General features: G+C 44.6%; 2 protein-coding genes across 3 annotated transcripts in view; one reads left to right on the forward strand and one right to left on the reverse strand.

Annotated features, from left to right (window-relative positions):
* The window catches only part of FAM234B (family with sequence similarity 234 member B), a 21,957-nt gene extending 13,784 nt beyond the window's left edge, over positions 1-8,173 (forward strand). Inside the window, exons 9-13 of the mRNA XM_030237849.2 lie at positions 3,208-3,289; positions 3,516-3,671; positions 4,261-4,378; positions 5,501-5,727; positions 6,139-8,173. Coding sequence (XP_030093709.1) covers positions 3,208-3,289; positions 3,516-3,671; positions 4,261-4,378; positions 5,501-5,727; positions 6,139-6,144 — 589 coding nt within the window. The 3' untranslated portion in view covers positions 6,145-8,173. The remainder of the gene's footprint in view (positions 1-3,207; positions 3,290-3,515; positions 3,672-4,260; positions 4,379-5,500; positions 5,728-6,138) is intronic.
* On the reverse strand, positions 7,275-15,993 carry GSG1 (germ cell associated 1). 2 transcript variants are annotated; one of them, XM_018910032.2, is made up of 6 exons: positions 15,916-15,993; positions 15,459-15,777; positions 12,908-12,955; positions 10,708-10,860; positions 10,477-10,588; positions 7,275-9,283 (listed from the first exon to the last, which is right to left on the reverse strand). In XM_018910032.2, the coding sequence occupies exons 1-6, from the start codon at positions 15,973-15,975 to the stop codon at positions 8,971-8,973; spliced, it is 1,005 nt and encodes a 334-aa protein (XP_018765577.2). In that variant the 5' UTR covers positions 15,976-15,993; the 3' UTR covers positions 7,275-8,970. The 2 variants fall into 2 exon arrangements, with proteins under 2 accessions (XP_018765577.2, XP_050825638.1); XM_050969681.1 differs by having other exon boundaries at positions 9,038-9,309.
* Between the last annotated feature and the right edge of the window lie 580 nt (positions 15,994-16,573).

The raw sequence follows: 16,573 nt of genomic DNA on the forward strand, positions 1-16,573 counted from the left end.
ACTGGAGGTGTGTGTTGTTGAGCCAAGTGAGGAGGGCAGGGGGAGCAATGAACAGAAGACTGGGAACTTGAGCTGTGTGCTTGTGAATGATCACAAATAAGGGGCTTGATTCAGGTACCCAGCACTGAAGTCATGGGAATAATGTGGCATTGGAGTTTAGTTGATTACTGATGTGTGATTCAGCCCACTTGTTGTCCAGGGCTTCAGTGGAGGGGATCAGTTACATTAGTAATGTTAAAAATTTAGAGCAGATGAATGAGTATGGCCCAGAGATCTTAATGTTCCTTGAAAGTTGAAAATGACCATTTTGATGGCAGTCAGCATTTATACTAAATGTAAACCTTAAAATAATACTGCTCATCCTCTAATTTCACACATGGAAATTTTCCAGATCTTGTGGGTTGCTAATAACCCGCAATTTCAGTGCTCCCAGTATTGAATATTTGCAAAGGGCAGTTGGGCACAATTGAGGGAAATTGCATGGGAAACAATTGCTTGCTCTAATGTTGAGAATAAAGACACCATCTCTCAGCTCTGTGTTACCCAACTGTCAAGAGCATAAATGGGAAGAAGGCACTGGAACTTCATTAAGGGAAAAAAAAAAAAGGGTGTTCAGCTATCTTTGATATTCAGGGAATGTCCACATTCTTGAGGGCTAATGGGTGACATAAGCCACAACTTTAGGAACGAGTTATGGCTAGTTGATCATGCTTTGGGGGAAGGAATTGTACTAGAAGTGTTTTGGGCCCAGAATCTGCAGACTTCTGAATGTGTCTGGCATCGAGTTTAAAGGGTAGGTGTGTGTAAAGTGACTAAGCAAAGCCACTTCATGGGTGCTGTAGAAACAGTTATACACAAGAAATTTCTAAATGGATGTAGCAATAAATTGGAATACACAAATCAAGAAGGGTTGAAAACTTCTTTACTACTATGGTCAAGGTTGGAATGCACCCTTGGAGATTTCCTAATCCCACCTACCTGCTCAAGCAGACTCTAGACAAGCTAGAGCAAATAACTCAGGGCTGTGTAATGTTAGGTTTTAAATATCTTCGAGGATGGAGACTTCACAACATCTCTGGGCAGCTAGTATTCAAGGCTGCTGCTTTTTCCCATTCCCTGACCTCCCAAGGGACAGAGTACAATACATGTAGAGGAGCTGGCAGATAATCATTGAAAAATAATGAAAGCAATTCTTGTTGTAGGCTACTGTGCTAAAGTCCTGAACTACCTGTTTTCTCGGAGATAAGAAAGACAAAATTTACTACACTGAATGTTTGTGGGCAAGCATTTAATGAAGAGGTTTGCTTGGATTTTTTTAGAACTTAAGTTCTACTTAAGCATCAAATACAGGTCAGGGATGTTACCACAGAGGCAAACAGACTGAATTCCTGGTTAAACAAAGCTTACAAACCCAGCTGTGAGCACACCTTTTCCTGGGTAAACCTGCCCCCTGCACACCACTTCATCCAGGCAGACTGAGTCCACGCCTGTGGGAATAATTTCTGAGAAAACCAACATGGCTATTGCAGATGTGCTGCATTTCCAGATAGCTTTTGACAAGATCCCTGGAAAACCATAAAGCAGAATCAGTAGTCATAAAACAAGGGCGAAGTTCAGAGACCATGAAATTGAGTAAGCAGTTGCAAATTGTGTTGTTAATGGATGTTTCAGATGAGAGAGGATTAATAGCAGGTTGCTGGGGGGATTACTGTTGGGCAGAATAATTACTAGCCTTCTGGTTCATTTGAGCAAGTGCCCAGGGGATTTTTCGCTTGATTGGTAGCATCCGATGTACTTACATTTGTGTGCATTCAGTTTGTAGGATCTGCCACTGACTGTGACCCATAAGGGCAGAGGCACCTTAGGAGATGTTTTGAGTTTGTGGTCATAGGATAGAATTGTCTGCTACTTCTTTTTGCTACTGGAGAGCTTTTGAGTTATAGGAGTGTCTCGTGATGCTGCCTTGAAGGCAGCACCTGGCTGCCAGAGGTGTCTGTAAAGCAAATGACGTTGTTTGATGTCCTAAGTATAAAGTCAACCCACTGTGGTGCTGTGGAATTACTGTTCAGGAACCATTCTGTCATGCATATTTTAAAGGGGAAGATGGAAAAAAATTTGGAATAGGTCTGGAAAAAATGCTTTGGTGTGGAAAATTTTAATTATTGAGTTTATGTGATCAAAGAGAAGCCTGAGAGGTGAGTTCATAAGCGTGTGTAAGAAATAGAAGCTAACAGGCACAGCAAGAACAAGTGCCTTGGAGCAAAAGTCATTCATGTTCAGGAGAATGAAGATGCAGGAATGTTTATTTGGGTGAAATTAATCATTAGAACTGACTGTCATGAGAGGTGATGAATTCATCTCATCAAAGATGAGGCAAAGCCAGCCTACTGATACTTGGTTAATTGGGTGAAATACAGAAATCTGTCATAAATAAGAGGAGAGAGGATATACTCTGATCCTGCCTTGCCATAAAATCTCTGGTTCTGTGAACTTTGTGGACTCAACTGTGCTTATTTAGAATTGTCCATCTTGCTGTGGTGAATTGAAAGGAGACAGAGGCAAGGCTTAGAAAGTCAAAAGCAATGAATATGGTTAAAAAACAGTTATAATGAGAGATATTAATGTGTTATATTTCCCAGAAATGAGAGGATGAGAAGGGACTTCATTTAACCTGCTTAAAGTCACAAAAAGGCTTGTAAACCTGCCAGCAGTAAGAATACAATACAAGGAATCATGGGCTGGCATTAATGTTGAGTTTGTTAAGATCCATTTCACACAGCTAAGGCAGCCTGGGAAATCCACTTTCTTCAGGAGGCCAAATGTGCCAGTGCCTTTTGGAAGGGCTGGGTGATTTTATATAATTATAGCAACAACAGTACAGGTTCTCATGCAGAGGACAGGATGATAGTGTACAGGGAGATAAATAGATGCCTACACAGCCCATCAAGCGATGCCCCCCACACAGACAACTCTGAAGAATGGCTGAAAAGCACTATAGGCCACTTTACCATTTTGCACTTTTCTGATCCACCAACAAATGATTCCTGACAGTCAGAATAGTTCTGAGTGAATGAAAGACCTTATTTAGCATGACAAATCCTGTCATTTTAAGAGGCAGAATGGAGGATGAAGGCAGCTATTCTGCCTCCATCTGAAATTACTTTTTTTCTACCATGGGGCTGAGTGTTTCTTTTTCCAAATTTACAGCCAGCCTGTACCAGGTTACTTTGGTGCTGACCAAACTCTGGACTTCATGCTGCAAGCACAGACTGGAGATGGGAACAAAAAGGTAAAACAGGTGAAGGCAGGGAGGGCAGTGGCGGCACAGGAGTGGGGAAGGTTGGGTAAAAAGTGGCAGACATTCTCTGGTCCTTGCTTTTCCCATGTCTTTGGCTGGCACTCATTAGGGTGTGGCCACAGGCGTGAAAGGGAACAGCACAGGCCATGTCTCTGCAAGGGGCTCTGCATACCCATGCCTTGGCATCCATTAATGCTCAATCTCTCCCTGCCTTGAGGTGGTGGTGATAGATGGCAAATCTGGCCTCCCTGTTTGGAACCAGGAACTTCCATGGCAGAAGCAACAACTTGATGCACTCTCAGTCATGACTTTGGACAAGAAGTCTGTTTTTCTCTTCTGGGCTGATGAAACGCAGCCTGTGTTACGAAGTTTGGTGAGCATGCATATTTTCTTCACTCTGAGGTTTCTCTGTGAAGCACATGCAGTCTCTGTCTTTTATTCCTATTGTCATTGAACTTGAACCTATGAGAATGCTGTCAGGAACATCTCTTATTTTGACATTCTGACTTCTCTGAGCCTGAACCCAGGAGTTTCCGTATGCAAATTATTAAATGTAAAGCTTTGTTGACAAAAATTTTGCATCCACAAACCCCAAAATCTGTGAATTTCATTTTTTCCTGTAGCTTTGAGGAGTTGTAACTGCAGATTTGTTCCCAGCCCAGAGTGCTCCTTCTGTCCATGCAGGCACACAGTTTGGCATGGAGACTCAAACTTCTAGACTGTAGCTTTGCCCATCAAGCTGCATATGACAGAGCTAGATTTCAGCCTTACCAAAGAGAAATTGTAGAGCAAATTCTGTTTAGGAACAAAAGGGTTTCAGGATTTAATCTTTGTAAAACCATAGGTTTTCATTCTTTGATCCATGAAAAAACAACACAGTGTCAGAAAACTTTATATTTTTGACAAAGCTAGACTCTCCTTTGCTAGCAGTTGTTATATTTTTGTGTCTTTCATTACAACAGCAACCTGGTCCCAGACCTGAGCGCCCAGGGCTGCACCACCTCTATCTCCTCCACCCTGTTTTTCCTACAGTCCTTTTGGACCTCACCAATGCAACAGACAAAGTCATTGCTTCAGCAGGTGAGTACAAATGGAGGAGAGACTACCTAGGCTAGAAACACAGAAAGAGAAGTAGCTGTGAGAAACAATGGACTGCAGTTGTGCCTTTAAAGGTAGCACCTAAGGTCCACTACACATAGCACAACAGTGAGAAATAAGATTCCTTCTGAAGGAGCATCCTGTCCACCCCCTGCTTTGCAAATGAAAGACCCACAAAGTTTCTTACTTGTTTAACCAATGACAGGTTTAATGCATGTTTTTCACCAGAGAAATTGGGTTGCTTTCCATGGAGCTATTTCTAATTCTATGCCATGCATAAAAAATTACTATAAAACTTTTCTCTGTCACCTCAGATACACTTCTGCTGTTGTTGACCATCTCCCGCTCTTTGGGATAGGAGCTGTTCTACTTCCTCTTTATTTTTGTAAGGGGGAATCAAAATATATAAGTGTGTTTTCAGGGAAAAGTAGATCTGGATTTAACATCTATATAAGATTTTACAGTCCCTGTTCAATTTTCTCTCCTTTTCTAAAGCAGTTCAGCAAATAGCCAGCCTCTTGTGCGTGGGACTGTGGGATAAAAGATCAGTTCATCCAGAACTAAGAGAAGTAGGTCAGGAAGCGTAGAAAAACTGCTGCATAGTAATAACATCTAATTGGACTTGAATCAAAAACATAGTTCAGGCAAGAACAAATAGAATACTATTGTTACAGGGGTTTTTTTAGAAACTAGGATTTCTGAGGTCTGTACAGATCATTCTGCAGTGACTGGAGTCACCTGACTTGCCAGTGCTTTACAAATTTCCCATTTTATAGAGGTAAAGAATAGCTACTAACAGGTGTGGGAAGGAAAGCTGGGAGTGAACTGTATTCTTGAAATATGTTCATATCCTATGTCAAACTCAAAAGCACAACCTGGAACCAAACCCTTCCATTTCTGATCTATATTTCAGTTTCTTTCCATGTAAAAATGTTAAAATAATTCTCCTTTATCAACTAGGGTACATGGAATTGTAAAGTCAGACTGAATATGCTGTCAGTCTAGTGGATGTTTTGACTGAGTAAGGGCTATAAGATTTCTTTTGGAAGAAACATAATCATTTCCTCCTCACCACTGTTTTCTTGCCCTTTTCTAATGGACCAGTTGGAATTAATGATCTCCAAAAGGATGCATTTCACATCACTGTGACAACAACTGCAACCTCTGAAAAGCAGCCAGGATTTCTCTCAGTCAGCAAGCTGGGCCTGAAGTGGGCCATGATGAGTCAAGGCCGAATGGTGTGGTTAAAGGACAGCAGGACTCCAAAAATCAGCCGTGGAGAAGTGAGGCGATTTCTTGCCCGGATGAAATTTGTCGACTTTCCTCAGAAGGTGAGATTGTGCAGGAATCCCCCATGAAATCCAGGCCTTCGAAAACATCTGATCTCTTCCCTACAGACACAGTTAAGGTGCTCTTTGGGATGGAAAGAGACTGGTAGGTTGCAAAATGACTGTTAGCAAGATGACTGGTTGCCCCTTTGGGCACAAGATGGACAGATTGTGAAGCAAAGATGTACTTAGGCAGTTGAACACAGCACAGGATCTTAGAATGGAGCAGGGATGATGATCATAAGATACTGAGAGACTTGCAGAGGGATTAGAGAGGTGGGACTGAGATCACTTGTTTTGACATGGGCAAGCAAGGGTCCTCCATATAGTGGTGCCCAGGTCCTGTTGCTGACTTTACCAGAGTGGATGATAATAGATTTTGGCTTTAATGTTTGTTTGCTTTTCCTTCTTCAGCTCTAGCCTGGTGGTTCCTCAGATGTTGGTTGGACCTGTGGCTGTATTGGGAATATAGGAAGCTGCTGTGTATCTTCAGGAAAATGGCTATATAGAGGGAATGGGGTCTAAAAGCACTTCCCCTTTCTTCAGCTCTCTGGGCAATGCTGCTGGAGGCAGGTTTGTCCTAGGCAGACCTGTTCTGTACCAGAGAAGCCTTGTTCAGCAACTCCCACTCCGTATGCTGTTCTTGCATGCTTCCTTCCAGGTAACACAGAAATGTGAATTTAAAGGTTATATACATATATATATAAAATCAGGCTTTATATATATATGTGTTAATTTATACAATGTATGTATATTTTTTGTATGTTTAATTTATGAGTGAGATTTAGGACACACCTTTTTATGTCCAAACAGTGTTCCCAAGCAGTCTAACAAGCTCTATGCCGAGAGTGGGCCATGATGAGTCAAGGCAAGTGGTGTGGCTAAAGGACACCCTTAATCTTTTCATTTTTGGAGAGAAGCCTCTGGCTCCTGCAGGTTTAGTCTTATCTATGACTTCTCCTGTGTTCTCAGCTCTCTTGTCCAAGCTGTTGCCAGACTCACAAACAAGCTAGTTCTCTGGCTGAGTTACCTGATCTAGAGAAAGATGGTCTCCACAGCATTTGCCAGCCCCTTGCACTTGTGTCTTTCTTTCCCAGTTCCAAGTTCAGGACACCAAGTTCAGGCATATGTGGGTGATGTAGAAGTGAAAGGTTCACAGCTTGTTTTTCTCCATCCTTAAGGTTTGTATGAACCCACATTATCACTGTAACATCACACTGCAGTCCAATGGGCAGAGTCTCCCTTTGCCAATGTATCATACCACCCTTGGGATACGAGGTCCAGCAGATCCCAAATGTTCCTCAGTCTTGTCACAGAAAAGCTGATTCTTATGCTGCTGCTCCAGGGTTTAGAGGTTCAGACAGAGACAGAAACTAGAACTAGAAAGCTTTTTTGTCCATTTTAACCCTATTCTGAGCTCAATATTGCCATTCCCTTGCCAGCCCAGCCCTGTGTGCAGCTTCAGAAGGAGCAAGCTATCCCTGGGACGCATTTGTTCACAGTGTATTAGGTGTGTCCCACTCTGTCCCAGAGTGTGTCATTATTCTCTGTTGCATTTGAGGAGCATCTGTATGAATTTTCTTATAGTAGAAAAGACCATATAAAAGTGAAACAATTTGGTGCCCCAGTAGTTCCCCACCGGTAGTTTAGGGCAACAATATAGGAACTCCTTTCCTAGTATGCCATTCCAAGCCTGGCCTTTGACATTAAACAGAGCCAGGCTGCGAGGAGGATTGCAAAGGACTTTTCTGTCTAGCATGTGCCCTTCCAGCCTCCCCACATTTCCTCATGAATTATGAGGTGACAGCAGACTTTGACCCTCCTTCCAGATGGCCACATTAGCCATGGTTTGCTCTCCTGGGCCCTTGACACCTCCCTTTGCTGTATCACCCTTTCCATCATCCCACATTTCTATATAAATCTTCCAGGATAGCCCTTCAGGTTTAGCTGCAAGCCCCAAGGCTGGTCTTTGGGCCCTGATCTCCTAATGTCAGAGCTGTGAACAGTTTGTATATGTTTAATGGTATTTTTGTGTAAATAGCTTTGTATATATTAGCACAACTGTAGCAATGGCTCTAGGCCTGGCGTTTTCCTCCAGACAGGGTTTAGTGTTTATAATAGAGCTAGTGTCAGTTAATAGAGCTGCATAATAGGACTGGAAGTGTGAGGACCAGTAACGTATGAGGGATTAAACAGGAGTGTTTCTTCCCTCCTGTCCAGCCAGCACCTTGCTGGGAAAGGTGAATCGGCTGTTACCTAAGTAGTTACTTCTGAGATTCTTCCTGAGAGAACTGATATTCAAGAGCAGTGATGTTAGCTCCTCCTTAATGTGAATTCACCCTGCCCACACCCCCCCCAACCCCACTGTAAATAAAGAGTCTGTGTGTATATTGTTGGAAAAATGTATTTGAACTGCAGTGAAACAAAATAAATACTGTGTACAGCGTCATGTGTCATGTGAACTAGTGCTTCACCTTTGAGAGACTATGAGTTTGCTTGGGGCTTTGATTCAGGGGTTGTTTGCAATATTTTTACAATGGACAAAAAGGAACAGATGAATAGAAGTAACATAAAAAGCAAAAGTTATGCCAAATTCTTAATGGTTATGAAGAAACAGTAAAAAGAGGCAGACAGCAAAGTACCTCAGAATGGGAGATTTTTGGGCTAAAAGGAAGAAGGGAACATGTGGGAGTCATTACAGATAGGAAGGAGGAGGAGAGGTCTGAAAGCTACCCCCTGTTCCTACTGTAGCAGGACTTTTAATCTGGGGGCAGGGAGAAGAGTTTGGGCCTGGAAATTAAGAATAAACAGGGTGTTCAGAGAGGGTGACAGCTGATCAATATGAACACCGATGGCCTTCACCACAGCACTGAACTGGAGGTGCTGACGGAAGGTCAGTGTGACACCACCCAGCAGAGCAGTTTGCCATCTGGATGGTGCTGACTATCTGTTCCCCAGTGCAATACTGGGATTAGGACATCTGACTCAACTCTGAAAGTACTTGGAGACAGCTGGCACCAGCATGTCCTTCCAGTTTCACCCTTGTCAGAGGAGGGCACCCATCGCACTGTATATGACTAGGGAGGACTCCCAAACTTCTACTCTAGTTGCCCTGACCCCGTGCCTGCCTCCTTACTCCCTTTAGAGACTGGAAGAGCTCCCCAAAACCTGCTAACAGTGGTCAGTGCTTGGTTCAGAGCACTTGTTCCTCTCAAACCCCGCTGCTCTGTCCCTGTACACTCATCCCTAACAGCGATCCTCTCCGATTGTCTGGCCCAAGACTTCATCCAGGTCCAGCTCTGGTTCCCGCTGTAGCATTTTCTGCTGCAGATCAGTGTAGAAGTCAACTCCCTCAGAGACTGAACGGAAGACCTTCCCTTTGGGCTCATAGTAGCTGCTTATTTGCTGTATGAAGCACTGGTGATGCTGAGGGTGATCCTTGAGAGTCCCATCAAATCCCTTGATGTGGTTCCTTTTGAACTCCAGTATCGTCTTGGTGTAGGTATTGAGAGTGGTGACAGCAGAGGCCATGCAGCAGGTAAAGGAGGCCCAGGCCATGCTGCCAGAGACACATAGAAGAACGTGCTGTGAAAAGCATGTAGAGTTAGGAACACCATGACACACCCCAATTCTCCCTGATTTGCCAGGCAGAATCTTCTGGGCACAGACATGAACTAGAGTGACTAAGGCTCATAGCATTACAGTTCTTAGGGGTTATCCCACCACAAGACTCTCAGATCAGTAAGTTAAATATTGGTCATCCCCATGACAGGGAAGTGAGTGACACAGGGAAAAGGGCAGCAGGAACATCTGTAACTGGTCAGAGCAAGGGAGCACAGCTTGGAAGCAAGTTCTGTATTGCTAGGCTCTCAGTGTCTTAGTGTGCATGAGGCTTGTTTACCTGAGTGTAACCAAATTGCCATCCTGGCATTAGATGTCCACGGGTGGCACATGGCACTGGAGTGTTTAAGAATCAATGTGGTCACCATCAATACAGCATTGAAATTGAACGTGCACTTTCCATGGGCACCTGCAAGGCTCATCCAACTGTTTTTCAGGTCAGGTATGTCATGTCCACTGTGCTTGGCTGCTTTATCCTTTAGAGAAAGGATACACTGAGCCACCTGGTTTTCACAGCTCCTCTTCCTGGCTCACAAGTGACACTGTGGTGTACTGCCTGCTTTCCCTCCTTCCTGCATGTAGTACCATCTGAAGATGCCCTTTGCCTCCAGCACAGCTGCCATTATGTGGCTGGGCCAGCACTGGAGAAGATGGTGTGGCTGCTGGCTGGGGTCTGAGCTGTGCCCACACCTTTAGGTTTACGTCTAGGCTTGGTGTTGCAGGAATAGGCCCTCTGGCCCAACATTGGTTAGTGAAGATGCCAAACCAGCATGCAACTTGTTAAAGTTGCAGAAAAACAAGGTGTGTTTGACACTGGCCTCTGCACACAGGGAAGAATTGAGACCAAACAGGGCAAACCAGCAGAGGGGCAAGCCTAATTAGTCAGCAGGGATGAAGGCAATTGTTTAGGTGTGACCCCATTGTTTTCCCAGTCCTTTGGTAACTATTCATTTAAGTAGCTCAGCCACCATTTATTAAAACAGGGTGAGGCAAAGACGGGAGATTAGTAGTAGGAGAACCTTGGTACACCTGTCTTTGGAACACACAGAAGGTCAAGAAAGGAGGAGGAAGCGGGTGGCATGACTGAAGCTCTAAAGGTTTGGGGTGAAGATGGCTTCAGAGCTCACGTACTAGAATGCCCAGCCATAGTCCCATGTGTGCGGCCTCCAGTCCTCCGGTCCCAGATTAACTGTTGCCTGGAAGACTTGAGTGTACATCATGTGTGCCACCATCCCAAGGAGACCTGGATACAAAGGACAAAGCAAAGAAGTTACAGCAGGAGCCAGAGCAGCATACTTCAGGCTTGAGTGGAAAAGCAGGCTCTCCAGTGCTGAGATTCCAAGACTACAGGAATACACTTACCTGACAGCACTGAGGAGACAGCAGCAAAAGCATTGAGCTTCATCCCGCAGACAGGATTGCCAGTATGCAGAATTTCCACCATCAGGAGGATGAAGCTGATGAGCAGCAAGCTGATGTACAGCATCTCTGATCCCAGTGACAGCCACAGGATTCCTGCCAGGAATACAGGATGCAAGCATGTTCAAGAAAGAGTACTCCCCTCTCCCAATCCAATCCTGAAAGGATGTCCTTTGGATAGAAGACAACGAAGGAATATAGCAAACACCCAAGAGCAATCTCCCCAGCCTGTGAACAAGGGATCAATGGGTGCTGTATGGGACAGAGGGCATGTCACAGAGGATGGCTTGGCTCCTCTAGCATGACACAGCTGAGGGGATCTAAAATGGCCTCTGTAAACATGCCAGCATTATTCATAAACAGCAAGGAGGAAAGCAAAGGGGAAAAGACAGGGGAAGCTGTTGACTATTAGCATAAAATCTAATGGTCATAGATTGGCCACAAACACATCCAAGCTCTAATCACAACAACAAAAGCGAACAACTTTAACCTGGGACTCAACAATTTAAGAACTATATGGTGCATCCATGACAGTCTGGGACATGGCCTCTGGAATTCAGGAAGCCTCTTGCAAACCTGCATTTCTCACTGAAACCCCAACTAAAATGAAAGTATGTTCCTTGGGGTTGATATCCAGCCAGGGCAGTAACACTGTCTGCCCACCCTGCTTCTTGAACAGAGTGCAGGTACTTTCATGCTGGGATTTTGAGTGGGATTTAAGTCATACTGGAGTCCATAGCTGAGCTGAGTTCTACAGCTCTGCATAAGAACTGAAGGAGGATGAAGAAAGGCACTCTGTAATGCTGGGCTGTGGAAAAGCACAGGATCCACTGAGGAAGAAACATTAATCTGACAAATGAAGCAGCACTGTGAACACTACTGTTAGCAACTATTAATGGCTGTAGAGGAGACATTTAGCTGGGGAAAAGGAGTGTGAAGAAAACCCTCATTAATGTGGCACTGACTTGAATACCCAACATCATTAGTGCCGTAGAGTCAACCAGCTCTTTAGCACAAATAGACGAGCTGCATTCCCTGTTTAAAGAAGCTGGCTTGCTTGCTGCAGCACCACCAAGGAGAATATTTCATTAAAGGTCAGACTGTCAAAAGTATTCCGGAGGTTGCAGGCACCACACATACACAGAGACCTCTGCATAATTTTCCTTGTGAGTTCAGGCTTCCCACTGATGATGTGTAATTTGGTCTTGTAATGTTGCCTGTGTACTGTGGAGCTGCTCTGCACACACCCAGCTCAGCCAGCCCATCCCACAGTCAGCAGTCACACCCCCTTGTGCAGGGCTAACCCAGCCATACAACGGCACCTGCACCGGTCATGTTGAGATTATACTTTGTGCAGGAAAGGGTGAAAATGGTGCTTGCAAATCCCCAGCATTTATTACACCCTTGCTTTCAGGGTTTGAATGCTGTGACAGGCTTTGCACCCCAGGCCTTTCCCTTCATATATGAACATCTTCCGAAATTTGTCTCCAGCCTCCATCTCAGGGAATAGTTAGCAAGCCCACACCGATTGAAAAGCCTTCAATAAGTAGAATCTCTGTAGCATATGGACACTTACATATATATGTACATACTGAAGCTATCCACAGGGTGATTTGAAACATGCAACAATGACAGGAGGAGTCATCTCTCCTACCCAAATGTAGTTTTGTATTTAATGAGGCAGGGACTTCACCTTGAAAGCGTAATTTTCAGATGTCCTGTTCACTTACCACAAAGTAAGAGGTGATTCAGCTTCCAGATTCATCGTATTAGACCCCAAAACTAAAGCACTGAGTTAACATGTAGCCTCTGTAGGAGGGACTGCCCTGAGGCTGCATCCATCCTCTTCCCCTTTACTACAGCAAGATGACAACCCCAGACCAGGCAACTCACTGCACGAGGGAAATCCCACCTCATACTGGAGGGAATCTGAGGTTTCTAGCACTGACTTCACAAATGGCAGCGGTTTATGCGAACATCTGGGAGGAAATCTTTGCTCTTTTAGCAGCCATGACGACAGGATTTCATACTTGGCTCTTTGGGGACCCACCCTGCTGTCCCCACACAGGCAAAATGCTGCAGGTCCCCTGTTCCTAGAAGATGAATTGTGCAGCTACAGTGAAGTACTGGGGTTTGCTCTTACCTCTCTCTGCTGGTGGTGAAAGCTCAATAAAACTGCGGCATTTCTCTTCTGAAACACAAAACCAAAGCTTTTAGTTTATAAAACAATGCAGGGAACACAGGGAAATGAAAATCTCTTCATCTCACTTTCTTTTTAGTGCATACATCCATTCATCCCTGAATCTACCCATCAGACCTTCTCACCTCTGGTCTTTTTCTATGTTTCCAGACCTTCACTGAAGCAGAGGATGGGAAGGCAGCATTTGCCTGCAAAACTAGAAATTACCTTTTCAGAAAAAAAAGCTTCAGCAATTCGTAAATCTTTCTGGCCTCTGTTGAATATAAAAATCTGTTGCTACTCATTCACAACATTACTGATGATGAGGTCTATTAAGGGTGTAGCTTGTAACAGACTGCAGATCCATCACTTCTGCTGAATTCCCACATACCCTAATCTCAGAAGAGCATTTCTAGCACTGCTTCTCAAAGAAGAAAGCAAAAAAAGAACTTCCCAAGTAAAATACTTTGTGACAGAGATGCATGTCCCCCTTCTGTGGCAGAGACTCATACAGAAATATGGTCCTTGGTCCTCACATATTAGGCATGCTATTTCAACAAATTGTGTTAATATTTGCTTTGGCAAACTACTGTCTCAGCTGAGGGTCCATCATTATTATCTGTAAGTCCCTGTCCCTGCATACTGCATTACTGCATTTGAGGGTCCTCTCCTCCACTTGGCGCAGTATTTTCTCCCAGACTTTTCCGCTTCATGTAAGAGTCTAATTTTCTTAATTTCAATCCCCAGTTCTAATCTTTCCAAATCTCCTGTGCTACTTCTGTCATCCACAGCTCTCAGGATGCTACCCAGTTTAGTGCCATCTGCGGTTCTCATTAACTTGCAATTTGCTACTTCACCTAGAACTTTAATGAGGATATTCAGTAATGGCTCATCTAAACTGATCCTGCGATTAGCCTGAAAATGAAATCCTTTCTCCAGCTCAACTCAAACTCCTTTTGTTCAGAGTAGTCCCTTCCTTGTTGTTTTTATTGTCCATGCAGTTGCTTCAAAGATGCACAGTAATGGGTGGGTGATTTACAGGAAGCAGGAGACTGAGACTGACTGTGCTTCTATCCCGTGCTCTATCCCGTGCTCTATCCTGTGTTTTGCTGTGATCCAGATGTTACATACTTTCTCTGTTCCTTCAGGCACTGGGGTTATTCCAGGACTGCCCAGTGAACAGAAAAGTAGTTTAGAGAAATCAGTCCAGGGATGTAGTTTCATTCCCACAAGCATCATGGAAACACAACCCAGTCCAAACCGGCCCTAAATAAACACATCTCCTTCCACAGCCCTTCTGGAAATGCTCATAACAAAAAGCAGCCCACTTGTGAGGACATGAGAGTTTCAAGCACTTTCCCTTCTGCTCCAACCCCTCCTCCTGTCTGCTTTTCTTCACCAGTTATTTATTTTCAAACTGACAGAAACAGAGATGAAAAATACTATTCTGGAAGGATGGCTTAGTTAAAGAAGGTGAGATGTTTGTACTTGGGCAGAGCTGAAGGGAGGGTGGTGGGCTCAGGGGGATGGCCCTGATGAAAGTGACTTTCATCACTCTATTTTTAGATACAAATCTCTGTGTTGGCCACCTTCTGGATTAGTTCTGATCCTTGATATGTGTGCCAGGCAGCAAAGGGCATCTGAGCACTCCAGAGCACCCACCTGTGCTGGTGTGGCACAGGTTTCAGCAGAAGGACTTGAGCAGGTCTGGGCAGGAACACATCACAGGTGAAGGGAAGCACCAAAGGGTTCTAGTACAGGTTGCACAACCAGTCCCTGGCACTTCAGGATTTACAGTGCCAGCCCACATGGTCAAAAACCACTAATGAAATCTGTCACAATATCACAAAAACTAAAAACAATTACAATATTGCAGCTCTAATCCTTAGGTTAATTTACCTCCTAGCTTTAGTTCCTTTGGGTTGAGATCCTCCAGGTTTTCTCTGTATCTATAAGGCAGTAATTCCCTTTCTCTGTTTTTTAAGAAAAGCCCAGTCTCTGTTTAATAACACAAAACTACTCAGTTTGATGATTTAAGAATGCCAACTATTGTAGTCCTCACAGTGATAGCTGAAAATTATCATCTGCATAAAATCACTGTACTTAGATTTCTGAGAGGACACGCACAAATTTACCCTGAGGAGCTTGAAGTAAGCTGTGTATAGGAATGGAAATATGGGGAAAGGGAAAGGAGGCTCATGGAAATTCCCATCAGGATGAACAGTGCTAACATAAAGTCACTGCCACCACCACCATCACTTACACTTCACAGGCCGTATTCTGGATCAAAGGGCACACCAGAGACAACCACTCCCCACTTCCCTGCTCTGTGAAGGACAGAAATTCCAGTGAAGGACAGAAATATATTGACTGCACCAATGCACAGGGCTGATACCATCTAGGAAAAGGAAGAATACTTTTCTCCCACGTCTCCTCAGCCTTCCACCTTTCAGTTTCAAACTTGTGTGGAGTAAATACAAGGCAATAAGGTGCGGCTGCCTGAGCAAAACACTACCTGGCCCTTCCATGCTCTCTTCACAGGAAAGCCACATCCCTGTGTGGAAGTATCTGAAGGCAAAGCGGTCATCCCCGGTCTCCCAGCTGTAGTGCACTGTGTCCTCAGAGGAAACATTGCCGGTGTCTGCATCAGATGGCATGGGGACACCCACGCACTGGGAGGCTTTGCTCTTCCCACACAAAGGCTTGGGTACTTTTTGAGTCCCGGTGCACCAGTAGCTGCCCAGCAAGGCTGTGGTGGAGAGGGTGAGAGCCAGCAGGTTCAGGATGACAGCCAGGAAAGTACGGTGCAACGGCAGTCCCTTCAGCAGCTCCATCTACAATGCACAGATAGGAGAGACCATCACACCGGCCACTTGTCCCGCACAGCCTCATGAATCCCACCTTTTCCCAGCATGCAGCTGTGGGGAGGGGTATGAGCACTCTGCCCTCCTCACAACATTCCAACAGCTCACCCAGCACGGAAGAACCATTCCTTGAAAGCCAGGGCAGTGGACCTGGTCAGCTTCAACCATATTCAGCAAAGTATTCTGAATATCTGTACTGGGGAAGAGAGGGTGACATAGCAGGGCTGAGTGCATTGAGGTGCCTGAGCACGTGAGCAAAACGAAAGGAACATCACATTCATCCATCTCAGAGATGACAGGGAGAAACAGTTAACCAACTTCCCCGAATACCATGTGTTGCCTTTACATGAGATACGAATGCTGCCTTCAATTAAATGAGAAATCTTGCTGCCAAGTGTCCCAAAACACTTTTTCAAGCAGCTCATTACTGTACCTAGGGAGGCAGAGAGTATAGTGATTTCTCAGTGGGAAAAGGCAGGAAAATGTTCCCAAATCACTGAAGGTCACACATCAAAGCAGTGACCGGCTCAGAGGGAACACCCAGCTATCCAGACCTGGTATCTTAAGTACAAGCCACAGAGCAGCACCTTCCACCTGAGCTCTCATCTGCACATCAGAAATTTGGTAGGGTGGTGGGATGGCATCGTCTTTGCTTACACACAAAGTGCCAAAGGTTTTTTCCCTATAAGGGTGAATGTTGCCACAAACATTCTTACTGATTTCATCTCATCACTTAAAGTAATTCAGAAAGCAGTTTGTGAACCAG

This window comes from Serinus canaria, chromosome 1A (assembly GCF_022539315.1).
Source record: "Serinus canaria isolate serCan28SL12 chromosome 1A, serCan2020, whole genome shotgun sequence".
Lineage (NCBI taxonomy): Eukaryota > Metazoa > Chordata > Aves > Passeriformes > Fringillidae > Serinus > Serinus canaria.

Bases quoted from the DNA above. Each gene is read 5' to 3' on its own strand.
- GSG1 (XM_018910032.2), bottom strand. From the start codon at position 15,975: ATGGTTGAAGCTGACCAGGTCCACTGCCCTGGCTTTCAAGGAATGGTT. The intron at 15,778-15,915 runs GTGAGCTGTTGG...TGTGCATTGTAG, and splicing joins GAATGGTTCTTCCGTGCTGG to ATGGAGCTGCTGAAGGGACT. The intron at 10,861-12,907 runs GTAAGAGCAAAC...TATTCCTGGCAG, and splicing joins TTCACCACCAGCAGAGAGAG to GAATCCTGTGGCTGTCACTG.